Here is a 27,165-nt window from a genome sequence, read left to right on the forward strand (position 1 = left end):
GTACAAAATTAAAGGCATTTCTAAAACAATAAAGACAAGTTCGCACAGACTGCCTGCTGATATCTTGACATAACCTGCCCTATAATAACTGGAAACAAGTAGAAGGCAACTCCAGTTTTAGAACACATTCAGAGTGGCTGTAAGGGCAAAAAAGTTAATAGAATTAATGTACTCGACTCATTGCCAGGTGTTATTCCCAAATATTCCAGTAGGTGGCAGAACAAGTTAGCTAATGGTGGTTCTCAACCTTCATGGGCATCATCACCACCTGCCAGGCTCCAGTTGGGAGTTTGAGTCATTAGCCTTGGGTTGGGGCCCAACCATTTGCATTTCTAACAAGTCCCAGGTAATTCTGATATGCTGGACGGAAAGAAACCTTGAGAACATTGAATTAGAGGAAGTCGTTGTAGATCAACCCAAAGCACATTCACCCACACATCCATGCATCCCCATGTTCAGTTTACTTTGCACCGGTTTTATGAGCACAGGAAAGAAAAAGAGATTTCCTGTTCTCCAGACATAGTCTTGTAGGGGGGTGGGAGGGAGGAGAAATGAAGAAAATAATGCTCTGTTTATTACTTCTACCTCTCCATTTTTTCTTCCTGACATGCAGCCTTCATGAGTGTTTGTTTTTCTGTTCCTGTCTCAAATAGAGTTCGAGCTTTGCGCCCTTAAAGCTTGAATGATCAACTAGTTCAAGAGTCGCCTTACATGGCTAAATCTGATGAACTACCAAACTCAGGAATGTCTGCTCTCCTAAAACTCTGAGAGATGAAAACTCTCCTCTCTGAACCCACCAAGGCTTGAGATATAAAAGCACACTGGACAACGTCCTCCCTGACTCTGCATGAGTAAAAACGAAACACTAGTATGACTATGTTCTTGGTATCTGCACTTGGTTGTCTCCTGGATTAATTCCCCATTTTAAATTTCAAACATATTATGGTTAATTTTGGAAGAAAAACTTGGCCCTTGATTGTCCATATTTTCCTTTAAATACTACTGATCACCTGCGATACATCTGCATTAGGAAAATATTAAATTAAAAATACAGTTCTACTATATGTCCAGTACTATTGATTAGCTCTCTTCTGCGGTTCTGGGTCTTACTAGACCTACTTTGAGAGATGATGCAGGGGTGCCTGGGTGGCTCAGTCGGTTAAGTGTCTGCCTTCCCTGCTCAGGTCATGATCTCAGGGTCCTGGGATCGAGCCCCACATTGTTGGGCTCCCTGCTCAGTGGGAAGCCTGCTTCTCCCTCACCCTGCAGCTTCCCCTGCTTGTACGCTCTTCTCTCTCTCTGTCAAATAAATAAATAATCTTAAAAAAAAAGAGAGACACAATGCATATTTGTGACCTATCACATTAATTACTGGGATGTTAATAGTGATTGTTGATAGGTTTGCTTTCAACACATGCCTTGGGTTTAATTATTATTTCTAAATTAGTGATGCCTATATTAGTGAAATTTTATTTGTGACCTTAATTCATCTCAATGTTTCCCAAGTACTGAAAATGTAATAAAAGTAAACGGGTGAAAGATGCAGACAGAATTCAAAGGAAATACAAATATACACTAAAAAAATCTGTTTTCTGTCTTCACATAAAGACAAGAAATGTCAATTAAAGCAACCTTGAGATGCCCTCTTTATACCTACTAAATTGGCAAACATATTCAAAATAACCACTCAATCTTCCCATTGAACTAATTGCTACAATAATGAAAGACTTTATACAATTCTGCAAACTATGTAGGTTACATCAATGTAAAAGAAAATTATGGCAATACATCTGTATTTTCCAGTTAACATAGGAATTACCAGGTAAATACTGTTAAAGTCTTTGTCCCACAACAAGAGTTGATTCATTTGGACGGTATAACTTATTATTTATTTTTTTAACCAAATACCTCCTCGGTAATTTATAATGGCTTTGCAGTAATGTGTATCAAATAAGCAGCACTAGGAAATGGATATGCATGTTGATGAATATGTAATAATAAACATATCTCTTATAGTTAATTAAAAAAAAATACTCAAAACTGATGATGTTGTGGTGAAACATTGCATTTAATCCAGCAAGGTGACAATATAAATCCCTTTAACCCCTTTGGAAAGCCATATGATAAATATGATGCAAAAGCCAAGAAATGTTCCTTCCTGGACACAGAGGAGGTTTCTGGGGAGCCAGAAATTACCCCTCTTGACTTTGACAGTCCTCAGACAGGTGTTTGCTTTGTAATCATTCAATAAACTGTGTGCTTTATGCACTCTTCCCTGTCTGTGACAAAAAATGTTAAGAAAGAATTCTCCTTTGCTTTTACTGATGAGTCTTCTACTAGGAACTTGTTCTAAGAAAATATGCACAAAGAAGTCCTCTGTAGCATTGTCTAAAAGCAAAACTGGAAGCTACCTAATTATCCACCCAAACAGGAACAGGTTAGCAAATTATAATAATAAAAGAATATTACAAAGTATTATGGTAAATGAAAAGACTTCAAGCACATTTTTGACAGCGCAATAAAACACAATGATTTGTCATCATATAAATCTATACTTAGGTGCATAAGGATTAGAAGAGAATATTAAAAATTGTTATGATACAGGAGCTCTGGAGAATTTTCTCCATAAATGTGTCTTATTGTTCGATGAGCTTTACCACAATGAGAGCAGAACATGTGGTTCAAATGCAAAGGACAGGAACATCCCACTGGCAAGGACTACCCATGTCTAATCACAGAATGATCATCAAACATTGTGCCTTTGCAAATGTTCTCAGAACAATTTAGGCATTTATAGGATATGGCAGAACAGGGGAATCTAAGAGGAAGAGCTGTGTATCATTGGTCTTTCATTCTGCTTCAATGCTCTGATACTCTCAAAAGTTAATGTAGCCCCTAAGATGATCCGTGGAACTTATTAAAATATCTTCCCAAGAACTTACTGAGCATCATGCAGTAATTCAACCTTAAACAGTGTTGCTGGGGAGATAAGGTATTCACCTGAATTTTGAGAAGTTTATGGAGCAAGGGTGAACGTTAATGGTTTGCCAACTGCAAAAGGTACAATGTGATGAACTGCCAACAGGTTGCACATCTCACAACCCTAGGCAAAAATGTTGAGTCAGGCTGAGTGGGAGATGTTGGTCAGCTGAGGCTCTAAAGATAGTGGGAGGTCAATGGGATCCTAAAGACTGGCTGTAGGAGTGGGAGAAAGGAACTTGGGGGCTTTTCCATGAGGATGGGAGAAGACCCAACGTGCAAAGTCAGGAAAAGAAAGAGCAAGAACTGTTTGAAGAGATGAGTCAGAACTCAATTATGGATAGGTTAATAAATCTAGACACCCCGTTGTTAATAGGGAGTCACTGTGGTTGTTTGAACAGAGAAGCCACGTGCTCAAAGGAGTGGTTGGCAAGATGCCCTGGAGGCAGGTGCCAACAGTTTGAAAGGCGCACACAAGTGGCAAAGGGGGAGGGGAGCCGCACAGGTTTGGATGGAAGAGTCTTGAAGTAGGCAGAGAGTGGGACGGGAAACAAGGAAAGGGGGAAAAATCTAGGACCTGGGTCTGTGGAGGCTAACACTCTGGGCCCCAACCTCCTCCTCACCACTCACTACTCCTCCAAGCAATTAGCCATTTTCCAAGCTTCAATCTGCTCCTCTGTGTAACAGTGACAATCTGCCTATGTTGGTACTGTTGGGGATCAATGGTACAGGACCATGTTTGGTGAACGACAAGGAGTCCTACAAATTTAAATTAAGAACGAACCAACTATGGGATTGGCTGAGTAGAGGAGGCAGGAAGATAATCCCAAGATCTGGAACCTGCATTAATGGCACTCCCCTCCCGACGCCCCCCACCCCCCCGCCCAATTTGCACCTACTCATGGAGGTCGCCAAAATTCTTTCCTTGCATTTGACTTTTCAATGTATTGTTTTCCTCTTGGATCTCACTCAGAAATTGTTGTAAGGTTGGGCTTCTATTCTAGAACATGCAGAAACAGTAATTACTAGGCACAGAGCTGCTTTAGCTCACACGAGAGGCAGTTCCATTTCTAAAAACACATTCTAAAACGCAATTACTCTCGAAAAGTCCCATCTGAATTCACTGAGGAAAGAAAGTGAGAAAATACTTTTTTTTCCCCTAAAGATTTTATTTATTTGAGAGAGAGAGAATGAGACAGAGAGCACGAGAGGGAAGAGGGTCAGAGGGAGAAGCAGACCCCCCGCTGAGCAGGGAGCCCGACGCAGGACTCGATCCCGGGACTCCAGGATCATGACCTGAGCCGAAGGCAGTCACTTAACCAACTGAGCCACCCAGGCGCCCGGTACCTAGGCTTCTTTTTTTTTTTTTTAAAGATTTTATTCATTTATTTGAGAGAGAGAATGAGAGAGAGAGAGCACGAGAGGGAAGAGGGCAGAGGGAGAAGCAGACCCCCCCGCTGAGCAGGGAGCCCGACGCGGGACTCGATCCCGGGACTCCAGGATCGTGACCTGAGCCGAAGGCAGTCGCTTAACCAACTGAGCCACCCAGGTGCCTGAGAAAATAGTCTTAACTACAGGATGTATTTTTAAGGAAATGCAGCTTTATTACTTTCAAGTACAAACAATAACTTGGACTTGACTAACCAAACGTTGCCTAATTGAGAGAACCTGCCTTAATGTATAAGTATCAATGATTTATAGTTAGCACAATCACCATGGTAGAAGAATGCTCCCGTGATGCATGAAAATAACTTCTCATTGTATGGAGACATCTTGTCCCCCATTTGCTCCACTATCTGCCTTGGCGATCCCTTCTCCCCGCACCCCAAAGACACTTCAGATAGAAACTTCAGCTCTTTTCCCTAGATCACAACATACATCAAATTAGTGAAACAGGAGTTGATACATTTTTACCACATTGCCATAGACGTTGGATTGGTGAGACCAGCCTTTTTCAACCTGAGCGTTCTCATCAAGAGCACTAAGTCTAAATTAGTGAAATACGTCTGTTCACAATGTGAATAGAGGGACACAGAATAATTGTGAGCTTCGTCATCTGAATTAATGATTTTCCAGGCTTAAATATGCAAAAACATTTTAATTTGAGCACATTCACAAAGAGAAGTAGCTGGGTTTAAACTGCAATAATCCAGTGGGGTTACACTCCTCAGGACTGTGATACTAACCTGAAGCAACTAAAGTTCCCTGTTGTACGGAAGACTGGAAGCACACTGAAACTACTTGATGGCAAACATCCATCTGCACTGAGCATGATCATTCAGCCTGACTAGGGAGTGGTGCAAAGACTATCCAGGACTCTACTGGAGGATTTATTCTGGAAAAAACTTTCACTTTCCTAGAGCAGTCACAAGGGACCCTCTGATCGAACACTGCCAAAGATGGCTAGTGGGCATTTCTATCAAAAATGCTAACCTGCTCTTTCCATCAGACACTCTAGCTGGGAACTGCATAATTCACAAGAGGGTCTTGGTGGTCTTAAAAATATCTTAGCAAGCCCCAGCATAACCAGGTAGGAAGCCTGTGTCAAGGGGACAGACCTAAAGAGCTTCGCCCCTACCCCGACAAACTCTGTGTCCCTAAAGGCAAAGGTGACCGTGTGCCCTGCCCCAGACTGCATCCTAGAGCGGTGATCAGATTCTGCACACTTCCCTACTGAGAAAGGCACTTGCAGGCCACCTCGGCCCGTAAGAGGCCCAGCAGAGGAGGCCCAGAGACTGGTAGAGTGATAGTGGAAGATTCACCTCTAGGTTCCCAAGAAGCCAGGGCACACAGCCACAGCTTCAAGGAGCTGGCTGGGTTTGGCCAAAGCAATGTTGTAAAGCCCGGCTCCACCATCCTTAGCTACCTCTGTTAGGTCAAAATGCCTAACCTAACAAACAACTTTGTGTCTAAAATAATACTCTTTCCAAAAATATTTCTTTTCTCCCTAAGATGTTTTCTAAATGCACAGCAGTAATCACTCTCCTGAGAACAAACACTAGAATGATTACATAATCCTCATTCATACTTTACAAGTGTCTGCAGTGGCCAGAACGGTCTTTTTTAACTATGAAAAATGAAGTGCAATCCTTAAAATTTAATAGCAGTATTCCCCTACCTTCCACTTATGAAAAGCTATCCAAAACTGTGTACTTTCCTGTGGAACTTTTCAACGTCTAGCCCCACCCCTGAAAAGAAGTCTTTCTTCCTATTTCTCTGATACATCTAAAGGTCAGCTTAGGGCCAATTTTGACAAATCTGACTTATTACTTCAAATATTGGCCTGGAGGAAATTACCTCCCTTTGGAATGTGAAAACGTCCCACTCACTCAGCTCTCCTGGACCCTCATCCTCACCCCGGAGCCTGAAGTTGTTTCCCTGCTCTTTATGAACCCAAGAGGAAAGGAGCCCTTCGCTTCCACCACACAACTTCACTCAAGAAATCCAACGCTCGTAAAAAAAGGATGGGGTCTCTGTGCTCATGACTTACAAATTTTCCAGAAATGAGAATGCTCACAAAAAAAGAGGAAAAGGCAATTTCCTCCCCTCTGAGCTAAGGAAGCAGCAGTCAACGCGCAGGGAAGGTAGCCCCCTAACGCGAAGCAAGGGGACTACGCCACTCCAGCTTCGGCTAGCCCCTACCCACTTCTCTCACTGACCCTCCACTTTGCTTTCTAAAGGATGTGTCAGCTTTTCATTTTCATAAAAACTGGCACTTGTCTGATTAAACCTGGCACCTATAAAGCTATTAAATAAAATGCTCAGGTCTAACAAAGGCCTCTGTGAGGAGGAATCAAAGCTAGGACTCCAGCCCCTGCCTCAGGTACTGCTGTCAACATGAGCTGCACCAAGCTACCACCAGGAGGATAACTCCAGCATCCACTGAAAACTGAAATGGGACGTGCCATACAAGTTCCAGGCTTGTCATTTGGAAAAAAAACATTTCCCACAAATAACTGTAATTACTTGCCCTGTGAAACTGCTGGATGTATCTGGAAGTGAGGTGGGAGTAGGGATGGTCATCCGATCAGTTATCTCAGAGATGTGTTCAGGTCGGAGGAAAAGGAAAAAGGCATTCGCCCTCCTCACTGCCCCATGTCCCCTGAGGCTTCTGCAAAATGGAGCCCAGCTGCAATTCCCAGTCCATTTCTGGAAGACCGAGCAGAGCTCATGCACACAACTCAGTGTGAGATGGACTTTGGGGATAGAGAAGATACTATTCTTTTGCCTAATCTCCTTAGAGTCCCAAGAGGACTATGAACTACACCTGTCCTTGAAACCGACCACCGATTCTCTAGAGTTAACTTCACGGCATTGGCTCTGTGCTACTGCAGATTCTGGGAGAGCTGGGTCTCCACCAGGATTGGTTTCCTTCCCAGCTCTGCCAGCAAGCCCTCTGTCCACCTGTGAAATGGATATGCTTTATATTGGCGCCAGCAAGAATGAGTCGCTCACACTCCCAGGCAGAGGCTACAACTGAGGTTCCAGTTTGTGTGTTCATCTTCAAACTACTTCCTGTTGGTGTGTGGATGAAATATGCCCCCTCACTTTCCTGTAACACAATGGGAAACAGGTGAATTATCCTGGGGCTGGCTCCCTCTACTCTCTCCCTAATATATGTGACAATTATGTTAAAACATTCCCACTGCTGATGCCACAGTTACCTAACTTTACAAGAACGAGAGGGTGGAGGATACAAACTGGCAGCTCGTAGACACACTTTGTTTAGCTCACTCTATTTCAAACTATCCTCGATTAGCTGTCAACATGTTAAAAATCAGAGTTCAAATAAAAATCTGGATTTCCACTTCCTCCTGAAAAAAATCCTAAGAGCTGCCACCACTGGGCTCACTTCTACCTAACACTCAGAGCGGAGTAACTGCCCCATTAGATGAGCTTTCCATGATTCAGCACAACCCTGCCCAGCACGTTCCAATCATTTACGTCATGTGAATGGCTGCCCCGGGCATTTGAGTCTGTGAACCCTAATCTAGGGCAATTCCTTCATTTTAAAGATGAAAATGAGGGTCCAGGGATAGAAAGTTAATCTGCCCGAAGCCACACATCAGATTAGAGGCAAAGGAGCAAGAAAAGTCAGGTTCAGGTGTCTTTCTAAGACCACCCATTCTGTCTAAAGAACCACGATTCCCCTTAGCATTTCATCCAGTTGCTAACATTTTCTAGGTGGAATCTGTTATATTTTCTACATTCCCCCTTTATCCATCCTTGTCATTTATCTGGTTTCCTTATAGATAATAACTTTGTACCAATGATTTCATTTAAGTATCTTCAACCTAAAAGAAATAATGAATCGGACAAAACTGAAATACCAACTTTTGTCCACACCTCAGAAGACACAGGACCAAACCTTAGAAATCACTTAGCTTAACACAGGCAGGGAAAATGGGGCCCAGGAAAGTGATATACTGAGGGGTATACTGCAGGGATGCTAGGTAACAGAGCTGGTCTTCAACCTTCCAGCTCAGTGCTCTTTCTACTGTATCCCATCACCTCTGTGCACTCACCCAAGCGGTGGGGGACTGAGGACCAGCTTGCTCCACATGGAAACAAAAACTCCAGAACTCCCTTACACCTCAGACATGGCCAACCTTGGCTCTGCCGAGTACTAGAGTTTAGAATGTGTTGTGAACAATCAATTTATAGAACTTGATTTGCCCTGGAAGACAAACTTTCTTTAGAACTGGTATTTGGTGGAGAGTTCATGAATGTCACAGGACTCAGTGGTCTTTATAACACTGGCGGTTATAAAAGCTAAACTCCACGTGAGAGAAGTTGCTGGAACAACATCATAGCACCTTTGCTTCAACTTCAAAAGAAAAAAAGGTGATGGTAAGAAGCTTTAATAGACTGTGTTTTTACAGGCAACCAATTAGCAGATTAATGAACCATTTAACCTTCTTTACTGAAAACCAATATTCAAGAAAGATGAACCCCAAATGCATCCTCTTATACTGACCAACGTAACTAAGTACAAATGAAGTCAATGGTGTACCCCATTAGCATGCTGTGCTGTGTGTCAAGAAAACAAGCCCTCCCCCGCCCCGAGCCCTGGCCCCCTGGCAAACACAGATAAATGATTGTGCATTGCGCGATGATACCATTAGGTGAGAACTTTGGTTCATGCAGTCGGCTGCCAGAGAGGTTGCACTGAAAACCCGCAGCCCCGGCACCCAAAGTCGGTCAGCAGTGGTCAGCTCGTGGCGTCAACCGTGCTCCTTCCACAACACCAGGTGAATACTGTGGTCAGGCATGCTGGTGGCAAAGACCAAGCCCGTGTCATTGTGCCCATCCAGTCCGTTGAGCCAGGATGCTTCACCCGCCAGGAAGCTCGAGCCTCTCTTTGATTTCCGGTACTCTGGCAGAGGCCAGCGGCTAATCAGGCTCTCTGTCCGCAAGTCCATGATGTACAGGTAGCGGTTGTCAAACAGCAGGGCAAAGATATCTCCAAAGCCAAGCAAGGCCAAGTTAGCTATCTCAGGAGTCTTGATGACCCTACAGAGACGAGAGTTAGGAAATATGAACCAGAGGCAACTTCACTTCTGTTTCTGCCACTGTCATCTTTTCTGGACACATAGAAAAACAATGCAAATTCAAGAAAATTTAGAGAGCTAAAGGAAAGTTTTCCATAAAATGGAACAGACGAAAAACTAGGCTTCCTTAAGAAAGGGGAAGGGGGAAAAGCCCTTCACAATGACATGACAGCCCAGGCACATAAGGAGAAAGGAGGCATCTGATGAACATTTCTGAAAGCACAAAATGCCCAAGGCTGAAAAGGATCTTACAGATGATCTCACTTAACATCTCATTTCCAAGATGTGAAAACTCAAATCCAGCTGGCACACATACTTTGTCTAAGGATTCACAACTGGTCAGTTACCAGTAAGAACTGGGATGCAATCACTCTTACTACCAGGTAAAAAGATGGATTCATCAAATCTAGAATACTGGCCTAGGGGAGCCTCTTAAGCCTGGAAACCAAGTGACTCACATACTAGTCTATTCAGCAGGTAGCAAACTCTAAAAACAGTAGAGGCTGAAAGACTGAAGTGTTCCTAAATAATCCAGAAACATTAATAATAAATGTGTCCGAAGTTGTTAACAGAAAACTCGGGGAGCGGGAAGACAGACAGCCTTCACTTTCCCCAAATGCTGATGACAAAGGCACAGAGAAATGGGAGAGATCCAGCCAAACAGCAGCATAAATGAAAAACAAAAACAAAACCACACAGTCCGGTTTTTTCCGTCTGGGCTGCCGACATGCCATCCAGACTGAGGAAGACCCGGAAACTTCGGGGCCACGTGAGCCATGGCCACGGCCGCATCGGCAAGCACCGGAAGCACCCAGGAGGCCGGGGTAATGCTGGTGGCATGCATCACCACAGGATCAACTTTGACAAATATCACCCAGGTTACTTTGGAAAAGTTGGTATGAGACATTACCACTTAAAGAGGAACCAGAGCTTCTGCCCAACTGTCAACCTTGATAAACCGTGGACCTTGGTGAGTGAGCAGACACGGGTAAATGCCGCCAAAAACAAGACTGGAGCTGCTCCTATCATTGATGTGGTGCGATCGGGCTACTACAAAGTTTTGGGAAAGGGAAAACTCCCAAAACAGCCTGTCATCGTGAAGGCCAAATTCTTCAGTAGAAGAGCAGAGGAGAAGATTAAGGGTGTCGGGGGCGCCTGCGTTCTAGTAGCTTGAAGTCACGTTTGGGGGGGGTTCATTAAATGCTAACAAGTGCTTTTCTCTTAAACAAAAAACAACAACAACAACAAAAAAACAAACAAAAAAAACCACACAGTCTGTTGTCTGCACACTTAGTGAGGCAAAAGGCTGACAAGAAAAGCTGATGTCCTCTTTGGAGGCACTAGGAAGAGCTACAAGAGAAGGATATGCAAATTGTGCTCTGCGACAATAGGTCCGGGCCCCGTGATGGTTAACCCGAGTTCCAACAAGGACACTACTGTCTAAGAGGTCAACCAGAACGGGCGTGGCCTGGTTACCAGGACAAATAAGGAACAGGTGAAGGAGATCAGCTGAGAGGGGTAGAAAAAGAATTCGCAGGGACAGGGAAACTATAGCTGATCATCACCTATAAATACAAAGTGAAGGATGTGTGAGGCCAGATATGACGAGCTCTAGAACAGAGAACTAGGTCCAAGGCAAAGAGTTACAGTGAAGCAGACTTCACCTCACGTTAGGAAGGGAGGGCATTTAGTCATGAAAAAGACCTGTTCCTCACACTCAAGTCATCCCAAACCGAACTTGCTGGCCAAACCTGTTTCTCCTCCTTACTTCCTGGCTTGTTCTTTCACCCCGTTGCTCAAGCTAGGAAACATGGCAATCCTCCAACTCTCCTCCTTATTCAAGCCACCAATTCAATCACCACCATCTATCGATTTTACCTCTTAAATTTTCTCCTACTTCATTCACTATTATCTAAATTGCCACGACTCTGACCCAATTTGTCTCTTTTGCCTGCACTGCTGCCAACAGTTCCAACTGGTCTCCCCACATCTACTCTCGGCCCCTTTCAATCAGCTAATCTCACCTTAAGATGTAATCCTACTACCACCTCATTTAACTTTAAACCCTCTAGGACTCTCTACTGCACTCACATCTCCAGCACCAGGCTCCTTCAGTCTCAGGGCCTTTGAACAGACTGGTTTCTTGGTGTCCAATGCTCCTTACTGCACACCCACTGCTGGCACTTAGTTAATGCAGACAGTCATCCTTCGGAGCTTAGCCCAAACTTCCTCTTCAAAGAGCTTTCCCTTACTCCTCAACGGGGTGGGGTCTCGAAGTACGACACACAGTGTGGCCCTCAGCCCAACCATGAAAACATCCCTAGGTAATTAGCTATTTAATGTCAATCTTCCCTTCTGCGGGTTAGTAATTTCCACCAGTGTGGTATCTCTACAGGCTCCCAGTGTAGATCCCAATACCTAAACACAGGTAATGCTCAATAACTACCTGCTAATGAATGCAGCAATGGTGCAATGAACATGGGCACATAAAAACTCCTACAAAGCAAATCCAAAGGAAACTGGGAAAACAGCAAGAAAGTCTAGTAAGCCCCACGTCACGGACGCAAAGCAGGAAATAATCAGAACTTAGATAACTGGGTGGCTGGGGATAGGACTTAAGCCTGGTGAAGATGAGCCAACTCCGAAGACTGAAGCAAAAATATGTTGCAGAGGAGAATACAGGTCTTGACAGGCTCGTTGCCCCTTTAACTTTGATTACTTTAGAACTGTAAACAGACATCCCTGCTATGCAGTCTGGGCCCTTGAACTTAAATAACCCTGCTTGCTATACTAAGATAACTCAGCTCCAGAGATTGCGTCATATCTTAGATTTACTGAGCAACATGCTACCATTTGCACTTTGCTTCTTTTCAGTTAGCTTCAAAGCCTAAGTAGCCCTATCTGATCTTAGCAACTGAGGCCAAAGGAGTTGCACTAAGATTTCAAAAGAGGCTGGTTTATTTGTGTTGCTGGAAGTGGGGAGGAGGCAAGAGATAAAACGTCTCCCTTTCCAAGAAATCTGAATCTAACACTTCCTGGCAGCAAACAATTCTGCAGATTTATTGCTCAAAGCTAGTGTACCCGAATCCCCCAAATTAACACAACTTTCATCTGGCTCTCTGGACTCTCTACACTCCACTCAGAGTAAGAAAAATACATACATGAGAAAGGTAGATGCAGGATCAAATTAAAACCTTTAGAAACTCAAAGCATTAAAAAGATGATGATACCTCTATTCCACCTTACTTCTGCATCCCTCCCATCCAAGCCTTAATTGAACAATAAAGGATGCCTGGGTGGCTCAGTTGGTTAAGTGTCTGCCTTCAACTCAGGTCATGATCCTGGAGGCCTGGGATCGAACGCCGCATCAGGCTCCCTGCTCAAGTGGGGAGTATGCTTCTCCCCCTGCCCCTCACCCAGCTCATGCTCTCTCTCTCAGATAGATAAAATCTTTAAAAACAAACACAATACTAAACTATAAAAGGTCTGATTTTCCCACGGTGACTACTTGGATTTTTGCAAGTATCAAGTTCTTTCAAAAGTTCCTTCTCTCTGGCTTGCTGGTACCTTAAGCATATGACTGCTAGATGATGCCAGGATAGATGGATGGACAGACAGATAGATGGACAGACAGATGGTTGGATGCAGGACTAGAATGAGCTGTGGGATGCTGGGCAAGGCCCATACCTGCTCTTGGCTTCATTTTCCCCATCTATAAAACAAAATGCTTAGACTAATGTTTTCTGGGATCTATTCCAGTCTTTTTTTTCTCAAAGCATAATTATCAATCATATCTAGAAATGATTCTGACAGTTTGGAATCTTAAATGGTTAGAAATGTAGGTCTGATTCCAGGAAGACATAAAAGGGGTTATAACTGTATGACCAGAGAGACAGGACCCGCCAAAGTCCTGCTGGCTAGTATGACAGATACCATACAGCTGACCTCAAACAGTCATGCATAAAAACAACGACGAGAACGTTCAATTTTCTGTACTACTGCAAGTCAGCATTTCCTGAACCATGCCACAGAACACTAATTCTGTGAGGTGGTAAAAGAGGTGTTCCTCAAAAAAAAGTACAAGTGAGAGGTACAGTAGGTTAAATGAATTCAAGCAGGCTTCTTTATGTAGGGCTTCTCAGAGCTATTAGTAATAAAGATTGGCCAGGTCCTGTGCTTGGTCCTCATTACAGGTACTTCATTTGATCTTCACTTTCCAGATCAGGAAACTGAGGCACAGAAAGGTTAAGAAACTTACATAAAATCCTCCAATTTACAGGAGGTCGCGCCGGTTTTAAATCAAGGATTATCACCAAAATAATTTCTCTCTCTTTTTTTTTAGAGAGAAAGAGAGCATGCATGCCCAGGGTGGGGGTGTGTGGAGGGGCAGAGGGAAAGGGAGAGAGAGAATCCTCAAGCAGGCCCCATGCACTGAGTGGAGCCTGACATGGGACTCGATCTCATAACCCTGAGATCATGACTTGAGCCAAAATCAAGAGTTTGGATGCTTAACCAACTGAGCCACCTAGATGCCCCACCAAAATAATTTCTCTTAGCCACCATATAGCACTGGCTTCCATTAGCCTCCAACATGCTTACAGATACCATCAATCTCCAAGAAGGGTCTAAGGTATGCAATGAATCACAAAATTATTTGGCCACAGACCAGGAAAAAACCCTATAAGTTTTATTTTTCTATAAATACCTCTGTCTTTCTACTAGTCAACAGAAGGCCACTTGATCCCTCAATGCAGAATTCCACTGACCAGGAAGTAGAACTTAAAATATCAGAACTAGACATACAGATGGCCAATGGACACATGAAAAGATATACAACATCACTCATCATCAGGGAAATGCAAATCAAAACCATGATGAGGAGTGCCTGGGTGGGTCAGTGGGTTAAGCATCTGCCTTTGGCTCAGGTCATGATCCCAGGGTCCTGAGATCGAGTCCTGCATTGGGCTCCCTGCTCAGCGGGGAGTCTGCTCCTCCCTCTGCCCCTCTCCCTGCTCATGCTCACTCACGCTCTCTCTCTCTCTCAAATAAAATCTAAAACAAAAACAAAAAACCATGATGAGATATCACCTCGTACCTGTCAGAATGGCTAAAATCAAAAACATAAGAAATAAAAAGTGTTGGTGAGGATGTGGAGAAAAAGGAACCCTCTTGCACTGTCGGTAGGAATGCAAACTGGTGCAGCCATTGTGGAAAACAGTGTGGAGTTCCCTCAAAAAGTTAAAAAAGAGAACTACCTTACAATCCAGTAATTGCACTACTGTGCATTTACCCAAAGAATACAAAACACTAATTCAAAGGGATACATGCACCCTGATGTTTATTGCAGCAGTATTAACAATAGCCAAGATACGGAAGCAGCCCGAGTGTCCATCAACAGATGAATAAAGATGTGGTGTACACACACACACACACACACACACACACTGGAGTATTAAACAGCCATAAAAAAATGAAATTTTGCCATTTGTAACAACATGGATGGAGCTAGAAAGTATAATGCTAAGCGAAGTAAGTCTGAGATACCATATGATTTCACTCATATGTGGAATTTAAGAAACAAAACAAACAAAGAAAGGGGGGGAAAAAAGAGAAAGAGAGACAAACCAAGAAACAGACTTTTAAGTATAGAGAACAAACTGATGGTTACTAGAGGGAAGGTGGGGGGGGTTGGGTGAAATAGGTGATGGGGATTAAGGAGTGCACTTGTCATGAGGGGCACTGAGTGACATACAGAAGTGATGAATCACTATATTGTACATCTGACACTAATAATACTACAGTGGTAACTATACTGGAATTAAAATAAGAAACTTTATAAATATATCACTATTTTACTAAATACACATTATCGGTCTAAAATCTTAAAAAAATATATTTAAAAAAATGTATCAGAACTAGGGGACCTGAAAGATCTCTTCATCCAAGCACCTCATCTTCCGGAAAAGCACGTTCAATTCTTTTTTTTTTTTTTGGTGGGCAAAGTTTATTGAGGGCTAATAAAAAGCTCCCGAAGAGAGAGAGAACCCAAGAGGGTTGCCCAGCATGTTCAATTCTGAAAAGGCAAGTGACACAGTAAGGGGAAGAGATTAGAACCTACATCTTCTAAGCTCTAGCATAAAACTCTGTAATAATTGCCTCTAAAATATTTTTTAGGTGTGTGATTTTTAGCATATAACTCTGTTTATAACATTTCCCAGATTCAAGCTACTGACTGGTTTATCCAAATACTTAGTCTGGTCTTTACTATTAAACCACAACAAAAAACTAAACAGGAACAGACTGTCATAGGTGAAGGCTCAAAGAAACATTACCTGAGAATATCATAACTTGCGAAGTCCCACTGGTAGAGACCCAGTGCCGAACTACAGACAATGTATTTGCCATCAAAATGAAGTCTTGGCTGCAGGCAGATACTCCTATCTTCAGAGACAGACAATGTCTTTAAGCACTTGCAGTTGATTTCTCTTCCAATTGGCCAAATCTACAGATAAAAGAAAATTAGGGAAGATGACAAATCACATCACCATAGAAAAGCTTGTCCTTAAACAATGTGATTTGTGTTTGCCGAAGCCAGATAAAAAGTGAAGTAAATTGGAAAGACCTCAGGTTTTATAGTTGACAGGCATGGGTTCAAGCTCTGATGCTACATGTATGTACTGTGTGATCTCAGATAAAATACTTAATCTCTCTGAACCTCAGTTCCCACAATGAAGATACCTACCCACATGGAATAGTTTTAAAAATGCACTAAGAACATATATAAGAGTGCTCTGTAAAGTTTTTGCAAATTGTTTGTTTTTATTACACAAGTAAATTTTTATGTTTTCATAGTTTAGGTCTGAGAATTAAAAGGGTATGAGATATGGGTCTTAAGAAAACAGAATGTGAAGATAAATTTCTGTGGATCTTTTTTTCTTCATTTACAAATCAGGGGTAGAAACTGCCTCGTACATACGGGACACCTGGGTGGCTCAGTCGGTTAAGCGTCTGCCTTCGGCTCAGGTCACGATCCCAGGATCCTGGGATCAAGTCCCGCATCAGGCTCCTTGCTCAGCGGGAGCCTGCTTCTCCCTCTAAATGCTGCTCCCCTCCGCCCCACTTGTCCTCAGTCTCTCTCTCTGACAAATAAATAAATAAAATCTTAAAAAAGAAAAGAAACTGCTTCATACATAGAAATAATAATTCTCTTTCCAAGGAGTTTAAGATGGCTTATACTAAGACATTCCTGCTTCCCTTGAAATATTCCCCCTGTGCTGCACCATTTTAATTTTCTTGTATTTGCCAGTTTTCCTTTGATGAGGTGAATTAATGGAGGAGAAAACCTCACCTTGATCTCATATTTGTCCGCACTTAAGAGTATGTAGTCTCCAGGGCTGTGCAAAAGAGACTTGACTTTACACTTTTGCAAAACCACCTAGAAATATAAACATCCATGTTTCAGAATGATCCATTTAAAACTATTTCTATATTGCTTTTTTAAAAATTAAAATATGAAGAAGAGCCTGAAATGAGATGGTATGCTAGAAGAGCGAAGCTGTAATGCTACAACCACATTAGCCTCTAGTTAGTACAACCAGATTCTCTACATTGTCAGTAGGATCTAAAATTGCCTAGGGCACCCAGGTGGCTCAGTTGGTTAAGCAACTGCCTTCGGTTCAGGTCATGATCCTGGAGTTCCGGGATAGAGTCCCACATCAGGCTCCCTGCTGAGCAGGGAGTCTGCTTCTCCCTCTGACCCTCTTCCCTCTCGTGCTCTCTCTCTCATTCTCTCTCTCTCAAATAAATAAATAAAATCTAAAAAAAAAAAGAAAATTCTTTAAAAATAAATAAATAAAATTGTCTAATGTTGGCAGCATTTAATTTCCACTTTAGTCTGGAAGCAAACATTAGGAATGATTTTAAAAACTGTAAAATGTGACTTTACAGAAAATGTGAGGAACAGGAAAGAAAACAGCCCATAGACCTAGAAGCAGATACGAATGATCGGTTTCCTGAGCACATGCATTATAACGGAAAAAGCACTGGACTTGGGACCAGAATCTGCCATATACTGACTCTGCAACCTTGGGCAAGACCAGCTAGCATCTTTGTTTCTCAACTTCCTCATTTTTAAAATAGGGGATGAGGCACGTATTATATCTCATAACTGCAATGAAAATGAAATAAAACAATTAAATGAGGATGATGATGATATAATAAAAGCTAACATTCCATTAGCACTTGGGATAGTCTGTAAACATTTAGGGGCTAGTTATTTTTGTAGTAAGTCAGCACCAAGTGAGAGGGAGGCCAAGCTCACTTCTTCAGAAGTCTGGGTTGCAGATTCAACTGAAACTGACAGACGTACTACACACAGATGCCCTGCTGGGTCCTGTCCCATCATCTCATTCAGAATTCACAAGAATATTTAACAGATAAAACTCAGGCCCTGAAGGGACGAGTGACTTGTCTTAAGACATCACAGTGTCCTGGCCCCAAGTCCAATGTTTTTAACATAACACCAAATTGTCTTATGTAACTTTTCCATTTAAATAATTCAATGTGCCCAATACAGAACTGTGATAAAAGATACATTAACATAAAATGTACTATTCTCAGCTATTTTAAGTGTACAGTTTAGTGGTGTTACTGATCTTCTCACCAACTGTCCTTTTAGCTCCGCCTATTTCAGAAAAACACATTCACCCACCTAACCTAAAACCCACTGGGAGGCTCTTATTCCTCCTTCTTTGTTCCCCATGAGTCAGTAAGTTCAGCTGGCTTTCCCCTAAAGACATATCTTTCATGCATGATCTTCTCTTTCTTCCCTGCCACCTGGGTCTGAGCCACAGATATCTTTTCCTTAGATTATTGCAAAAGCCTACTTGGCCTCCCTCGGTCTGTTTGTGCCCAACTCCAATCCATATTTTACTTAGCAGTTATTTTCTTAAAACATAAATCACACAGCTCCTTGCTCAGAACACTCAACTGTTTCCTACTACACATATGACAACCAAATCCTTAACATGGCCAAGGAAGGTCTACATGATGGCCACCTCTCCCATACCGCCCCCAACCACAACACAGCTCCATTGGCCTTCAGGCCATCAAATGTTCTAGGATCCTTCCAACCTCAGGGCCTGGGCACATATTGCACACTCTGAAACACTCTACTACTCTTTATCCAGCTACCTCCAATTTCTTCTTCATGTTTTGTCCCTTCTCTCAAGCTCTCCCTGAATGAATTAAACTAGATACCTTCGAGACTTTTTCACAGAGCACCGCACTTTGTCTTCAAAGCACTTAACACCATTTGCAACTGTACATTTATTTGCGAAATTACTGTTTAATAACTATTTCTCCTACTGGGCTAACGTCTATGTCAAGCCTGGGTCTGTTTTGCTCACTCCTGTATCCTCTGTCCTGCACAGAAAGGAATGGGAAGCTCAGGAAAAGTGTTTCTGCATGACATTCCCATGTCATAATACTGCATTTGATCCTCACAGCCACCTTTTTTTGAAAATGAGAAAACACCACAATATTCTTTTAAAGATCCCATACGTTTTTCTTTATTCCACTTCTTGCGATTATTATTTTTTCAAGGTGAAAATTGCTTTCCTATTAAAAAAGAAATATGCTTAACCTAAAGGGGAAAAAGCACCTACAATTCCATAAGTAATAATAAACTATAACACTTTGGTGCATAACACATTTGTTCAGAAACTGCTATCAGACTCTACAATGTAGTTTTTTGTCTATGACATGTTTATTTGCTCCCTCTACCCACCGAATACACTGTGGGCATTTTTCCACGTCCATAAGTCATTCATTTGTTAAACTATTTACCAAGTGTCTTTTACTTGGCTGGTCACTGTTGCAGGCCATCGTGCATTGTGGGTACATCTGCTCCATCTTACAGCTCACCTACCACTTACAAGAAAGCACCTAGCATCCTCCACCCCACCCCCAGCTCCCTCACCCCTACAAAGCCTGATGTCAAGGAGATTTCTTCTGTAAGTCTTCCTACCTTGGTGACCCATTCCGTGTGCCCGGTGAGTGTGTTCAGGCACGTCCCAGCAGATAAAGCCCATACTTTCACAGTGAAGTCTGCAGAGCCACTCACCAAGATATCCAGTTCATCATTGTAGTCAACGCTAAACACTAGTATACATAACACACACAAAGTTAACACATGCCCCTGGGAGGGTCTTTCATAATAGAGTTCAATCATGTTCATTCTCCCTAGCTAACCAATTGTATAATTTCTCAACCAGAGATACTATAAGAATGGTGCTACTCAACTAAGAATTTTATGATAAAAAACATACCATTTCAAAATTCTTGTTATTATTATAGCTTATTATTCTAAGGATGGAACGTCCCTGGAATAACAGAATCCCTTATACGTGTGCTAGCTTCGAAGTGAGAGGTAAAACCAGTGCTGGAGATAATGGCATTCCCACTCAGGCCTGCCTGCCTGCCACGCCACAAAACTAATCCAGCTCGTGCAGGGAAAATACAACATACAAAGGTGGCCCTCCTCAGATTTGCACTATTCATCACGAGACAAAATGTCAGAATAATACCCATAATCAAGAAAAGCCAGTGTAATGAGAAAAACAAAACACACACAAGTATCTCAAAGGTCAGACTTAAGCCATTCTCTCCAACTATCTGAATTTCTTCACGGGTGTACCCCCAGCACCTAAAACAGTGCTTGACTATAGCAAGTACTCAAACATTTGTTTTTAAATGCCTGCCAAACTCTAAAGGAACACTGGGGACCCAGAGATGAAGACACTGGGCTTTTCCTTAAGGAACTAAGTGAAGGGTGAAGGAGGAGTCCAAAAAAATTAAATGTTTACCTCTTGCTAGGGAAACACCAAGGAGAATGACTAACTCTGCCCAGGGGTATCAGGGAGGACTTCAGGGAAGAGGCGATATTGGAGATGGGCCCTGAAGGATGAGTAGAGTTTGTCAAGAAAAGAAAGAATATTGCAGGCAGAGGGAACAGCAAAGGCATGGAGTTAGGAAAAGCCATAGCAATGTCAAGGAACAGCAAGGAAGAAATTTTTTGAGCAGAGCTCTTGAAGTTGATCAGGTATAAAATCACCTGGAAGTCAATGTACATCCTGACATACGGAACAGTACACTCAATTTAATATATACCATACTAAATCATATATCTTCCAATATTAATTTCTAAAAAGCAAGTGGTAACAAATAGACTGAGGAAAAATGTATAAGATGGCAAACAAAATGGGGAAAAAATTGTTTTCAGCAAAATAGCTAGGTTCACTTCAAAGTATTACTGAGCACCAGACACAATACAAGGAACTCAGGACCTCAGGGTGAACAAGACAGGCAGGGTCCCTGTCCTCCTAGCGTGTATAGCCTGATGAGGAATCAGATTACCATACTTATTTGTATGATGAGTGTTATGACAAAATATAGGTTATCGGGGAAACCTATAGCAGAAGGGAGTCCAAGAAGACTGCTCATAAAACGTGATGCTTAAGATCACAGACGTGACTCTCCAAGGCTGAGGCAGTGGGTAAATGGAGGAAAGGAAGAAGGGAGCTGATGCACAAGAGGCTGGGAAACAGCTCAACATGATTTCTGCACAAAGCTCCAAAATACAATGCAGGAGAGTTTAGCAGCTCAGGTCTCAAAGCTATATTCAAATGACCAGTTTCTGCACACTAGGCCACTATAAAATTATTAGGAAATATTCACATATCTGTTTCCTTTATCTTATCTCTAGGCACTGGTTTATTTTAATCAATTGTCAACCAAGCTCCAATTCAACATAGTATGTGTGGATCATACAATCTGAGAACTACTGTCACTCCAAAGGATTTTGAGCCCTGATTCTACAAATAGAGTAGACTGAATTTACAAGTGTAGGACTTGCTCGATTTGGAGGTATGGAATCTGACTAAAGCAAAATGAACTGACTGTTCAACAGGGTATAAATGAAACAAATAAGGAGAACCACCCCCTCCCAGCACAAGGGTACACAGAAGAGTTTTAAAATGCGCAAAGGAAAAGCAAAATTCAGGAAAAAATTCCAAACAGGAGTACCTTAAATAAAGGGATTAATTGCTATGACTAAGAAAAAAGAGGAGGGAAAGGCAGGTTAAGTTAAAAACAAAAAGAAAACAAAACGGAGTCACATTCTTGGCTCCTGGTTTTAAGGAACGAGGTTAAAGTAACTGTAGAAACCCCTGAAAAAGGGCAACCCACCCGCCCCTGTGTGCCCCCGGAAGTGCTGGGTCCTGGCTCCAGAACTCCATTCCCAGCAGGCCACAGTGTTGTCAAAGGAGCCTGTCACAAGCTTCTGCTCATCAAATTTCACTGCTGCACAAGTATGGGTCTGGATGCCATAAACGCACTGTCCTGTGCTCACATCCCACAGTTTTGCAGACAAGTCATCTGACCCTTCAAGAGAAAAACAGGGAGGTTAGTAAGAAACCAAACACTAAAGAAGGAAAGTCAATCCCCAAACCAGGGTATTCTTCAAGTGGAACATCATCTTCCCCTCTTCTAGCATTTCCACTTCATAGCTGAGAAAAGCAAAGCATGGGGAGGGTAACGACTTACTTAGGGTCACCAAAGTGGTGTGAAGAGCACGGGGACTGAATGCAAGCTTTCTGGTTTAGTCCTTTTCCCTTAACTTCCAAGGCTATAGAGGAGTACTAGACTAAAGCATCCCTTGGTCCTTCCACTTAAAAAATTTCATAAATCTTTGACTATCATGAGCTTTCTGATTTGAGCTTGAAATGATGGGTATTACCTATGACTGCACGTATACATTTGCATGCCTACCCACGACCCAACAACCCTGAGCAAATAAAGAATGCTGAATAGTAAAACTGTCTGCTAGAATATATTCTACTCTAAGATAAGTCAAAGATAAGTCTCAAATCATGAGCTAACTTCTGCAAAGGCTAACTGCTAATTCCTTGAGCCATCCTGAAATGTGTAAAGGAACCTCTAAGAAAACCATGGATAAATTATTCCCAGACATTCATGACAACTCAACAATGAGCTTATAAAGTCTCTTAAGATTCTGCAGAAAAAAGTAGGTTTTATTTCTGCATCTGAGATTATACTGATCATGATGATAATTCAGGCGCAGCTTTAACTACGTTTAAAACTCTAATGATTAGATCAGCCTCACAACTTACCTTTATAACAAAAAGTAATAGTAAGAATTAATAAAGACGTCTTGAGAATACAAAAAATACAGTCATTATGACAAGGACATCGTATGCAGGAAAGCACCGAATGACCAGTTTTGGAATAGACAAAATGACTAAATAAAGCCAGCCACAATTCTACCTTTAAGGGCTGGTGAAAAGCCACTGTTTCACACAATGGAAAAATACCACTTATGAAAGGGGTAGAGCATGAATTTCAACCTGGACAAATGCTAGGAGAACATACTGAAATGAAGATTATATTTGTTGTCACTCTATTTAGAGACTCAGTTTCTTCTTTATAAAATAAGGGACAGGACTTGGTTGGTGCTCCTCAATGGTCATATGAGACATCAGAATCATCTGGGTAGGGGCACTGGGCTGGCCCAGTCGATAAAGCATGTGACTCTTGATCTTGGGGTTGTGGATTCAAGCCCCATGCTGGGTGTAGAGATTACTTAAAAATAAAATCTTTGGAAACAGTGCTGTCCAACAGAAACATAATACAAACCATAGAAGTAATTTAGATATGTAATTAAAATTTTCTATTTACTTTAAAAAGTAAAAAAATATGTAATTCCATTAGCCCACTGTATCAAAATATAATTTCAACTTGATGTAACCAATATAAAAATTATTAACGAAATATTTTATATTCTAAGTCTTTGAACTCCATTGAGTATTTCCCATTTCACATCTCAGTTTGGACTAGCCACATCTCAAGAGCTCAAAAGCCTTATGTGGCCTGCGGCTACTATACTGGATAGTTATGTCTAGATAATCTCAACTATACAACACTTAAAAATGGTTAAAATGATAAGCCTAGGTGTTCCATAAATATGTCTTAGGAAATGGCATGATTGGCTCCTCAATCTTGTATATATTTTACCACAATTTGATAAAAACAAAAAAAAGGGAGATTATCCTAATTATTTAAATTCATTTATATATGAAAACATTGGGCCATTCAGTTTTACACCCTAAAAAAACATCAGAGAACAATTAGCTTGATTTCAATTCCATTTTATAGTGTTGCAAGTCTACTCTTCACTGTTAAGCCTTCAGGAGCCATTATTCTCCCCTCCTGTTTAGTTTTATTTCAACCTTCCCTGTGGACTCCCGTTCGCTGCGCTGACTAGCAGCAGGTCATCAATGATGCAACCCAGAGATGAAAAGGGACTAAATAAATGCAGACTATTTTTCTTATAGGAAAGAAAAAACAAGCCCTCTCAATTCAGGAAAGATGATGAAAATAATACTTTGATATAAAAAATTACAGGGACGGGTACATAACAAAAAGGTAAGCAGAAAAAAGAGCTGTAACTCAAATGGAGTAAACTATCGGATCAAGTGAAGTTTAAATATTTAACTGGTAGAATCAGATCTCGGCTCTCAGCTGCCTCTTGGGGGCATTTGACTCTGATGACCAAATGAACAAACATTTGCCACTGCCTCTTCGAGACAGGCAATTTTCAATGTCCTTCTTGAAACTCTTCATCACCATTCTGCTTCTGTACCTCTTCCTCCTCTTAAGTACACTCTTCAAGGATCCATCCTATTCTTCTTCCATCTATCCTTCCTTCCTATTCCATCTATTCTTCTTCCTCTCCATCTCCTTTTTAAATTCCCCTGTTCTAGCCAGAGCTGTGATGTGGCTAACCCCTCAACCTTTTGCTCTAGCTCTGAGCTACATCCTGAAGCTCTGATGTTGCATTTCCAGGTACTTGTGGGAATCTCCACTCACATCCAACTGCATTAAGTTCATCCCAAAGTGAACTCCCTCTACCCTCTCGAATTTATTCCTTCATTTCCTATTCTTGTTATTAGTACCACCAACTTCCCAGGTGTATATATAGCTAGAAATCCCAGTCATTTTTTAAAACAACCCTTTCCTCGCCACATACTCAATCCATCGCCAAATCCTGTCAATTCCATTTCAATGGCTGCTCTTCCATTTAACTGCTCCTTTAAAAAATCTCTACCCTTACTGTCCTAAATCTACATCTATCTACTCTTACCTAAACTGCAACACCCTAATACTTTAATTTAGAAACTCTACATTTGTCTATGTCAGAGGGTCTCAACAGAAGTAGTATCATCTCCTAAGGTAACATTAGGAATGTGTAGGGGTGATTTCAATTGTCACAATGATTTTGGGGCAGGGGGTGAGGGGCATTACTGGCCTCTATCGAGCAAAGGCTGGAAATGCTAGACATCCTGGAATGTTTGGGACAGTACACAAAAAAAATTGTCTCGTATTTTGCACGACCTTGTGAAGATTCTGCCCGATAGTCCTTTTTTTGTTTGTTTGTTTTTAAAGATTTTATTTATTTGACAGAGAGAGAGACAGCGAGAGAGGGAGCACAAGCAGGGGGAGTGGGAGAGGGAGAAGCAGGCTTCCCGCTGAACAGAGAGCCCATCGCGGGGCTCGATCCCAGGACCCTGGGATCATGACCTGAGCCGAAGGCAGATGCTTAATGACTGAGCCACCCAGGCGCCCCGCTGCCTGATATTCCTAAGTGAAAAGCTTATCCTTAGTTGTCTGAGCCTTGGACCTGTTTTACAAAGCATGGAGTTTATTCTAAATTTTCTGAGTGTACCAGATAGACTGAGGAAAAACGTACTTTGCTTTGTTGGGGACTTTATTAAGAGTTTTTCACCACTTGAGGTCACATCACTGATGGTACAAATACAACATTCTGCATTTAGAGCTGTCATGTTCATGACAACAGTACATACATAGGTGCAAACATTTGATTACACTTCTGTCTTCTAGCACAGCTGTGCTTGAGCACAACACGTTTAATGTGTACTACTTAAAATTACTGTCTTTTTAATTTCCGCTCTGGATCAAAGTTTAGGTATTACATTAATTTTCTGAAATATGTGTATGTGCAGATAAGTTATTTCTATGAATTTTACTTCAAGGTAAGAGAACATTATAAAATATGTTATAAGAAGACCTGGGTCTGACAGAAGTAAGAAACACTGGTCTACTTGGAAGACAGCTCTGATACTGGCCCTTTTTCAGCTCAGAAATCTTTCATATTTTTTTCTTACTACTCACAGAAAATCGTCCAAACTCATGTTCCCAATATTTAAGGTTTTTCTAATATACCTCAAGCCAATTCTTCAGCTTATATTCTAAGAATCTCATAGAGTCCCTACTTATATCCTGAGTTCAGCTAAAATGAATTTTCTTTATTTTCCTCCTATATGCTCCATGCTTTCCTTTCCACACCTTTGCTAATGCTGACCTTCCTACTGGAAAGCGCTTATTCTCATCTCTCTAATATCCACCCATTCTCTAAGATTCAACATAAATACTGCTCAATTTTTGCAAATGGAGGAATGATTTGTTTTCCTCATATAATTCAACTATATCACCTGATTACACCTCTTTTATAGCTATTATTTTTCTTATTCAACCAACTATAAGCCAAGGTCACAATATGGCAGCTTGCAGACTCAATATGACCCAACCATAATATTTTAAAAATGTGAATAATACTTAAAAATCAGTACACTAAAAAAAAAAATCAGAATATTGCACAGAAATCTAGATTTGGGAATTCTCTTACTATCAGATCCGATCACTCTAAGCTTAGATCCCACGTGACAATAATTCACTACACCCTCCCTAGAAGGGCAAGTGCTCTCTGATTAGCACAGTCTACACGGAGACTTTTACTTAATCAGGTTACCTTCTAATCCCAGTGTGCACTTTCTCTGAGCAAAGAACTGTCCTAATTCATCCATGTATGCCCTCACATTGTCTTTCACATAGAGCTCATTTTATAAATACCTACTGGATGGCACAAAGCACAACAGGTTCCTTTCTTAACATTTCAGAACTAAGCAGAAGGATAACTATCTAACTAACTATGCTACGTTAATTTTTAGCATGAGCCATCAATCTTTTTGGCAATACTATTTTATTGCTTGTTCAAGGGGCTAATCTAAAGATGTCACTGTAAACTTACTGCCAAATTCAGAATTTCCCAATTCAACCACAGAGAAAACACAAGCTCTTCAGTAATAGCATGAAACAAACACATGTATATTGGTATAACAAATACTTCTCTCACTGGTTACGGTCCCAGGGATGCTATTAGAAAAATTAAACTAATGCTTTGGATTATTTTCAATAGAGCATAATTTTCAATATGCAAACCTGATTAATTTAATCAGAGTAAAAAATACAAAATATAGACCCACCTAGAAAATAACCTTAAGGGCGCCTGGGTGGCTCAGTTGGTTAAGCGACTGCCTTCGGCTCAGGTCATGATCCTGGAGTCCCGGGATCGAGTCCCGCATCGGGCTCCCTGCTTGGCGGGGAGTCTGCTTCTCCCTCTGACCCTCCTCCCTCTCATGCTCTCTGTCTCTCATTCTCTCTGTCTCAAATAAATAAATAAAATCTTTAAAAAAAAAAA

General features: G+C 41.6%; 1 protein-coding gene and 1 pseudogene across 2 annotated transcripts in view; one reads left to right on the top strand and one right to left on the bottom strand.

Moving 5' to 3' along the window:
• Positions 1-4,894: 4,894 nt before the first annotated feature.
• The window catches only part of FBXW2 (F-box and WD repeat domain containing 2), a 29,347-nt gene continuing 7,076 nt past the window's right edge, over positions 4,895-27,165 (bottom strand). For both annotated transcript variants that reach the window (XM_031018595.2, XM_006747702.3), the window contains exons 4-8: positions 21,777-21,971; positions 19,558-19,691; positions 16,879-16,965; positions 15,863-16,032; positions 4,895-9,492 (exon numbers count right to left, since the gene is read on the bottom strand). In XM_031018595.2, coding sequence (XP_030874455.1) covers positions 9,204-9,492; positions 15,863-16,032; positions 16,879-16,965; positions 19,558-19,691; positions 21,777-21,971 — 875 coding nt within the window. In that variant the 3' untranslated portion in view covers positions 4,895-9,203. The remainder of the gene's footprint in view (positions 9,493-15,862; positions 16,033-16,878; positions 16,966-19,557; positions 19,692-21,776; positions 21,972-27,165) is intronic.
• On the top strand, positions 10,233-10,749 carry LOC102739050 (large ribosomal subunit protein uL15 pseudogene; annotated as a pseudogene).

The sequence above is a fragment of the Leptonychotes weddellii genome, chromosome 14, assembly GCF_054177405.1.
Source record: "Leptonychotes weddellii isolate Sample4059 chromosome 14, ASM5417740v2, whole genome shotgun sequence".
Classification (NCBI taxonomy): Eukaryota; Metazoa; Chordata; class Mammalia; order Carnivora; family Phocidae; genus Leptonychotes; species Leptonychotes weddellii.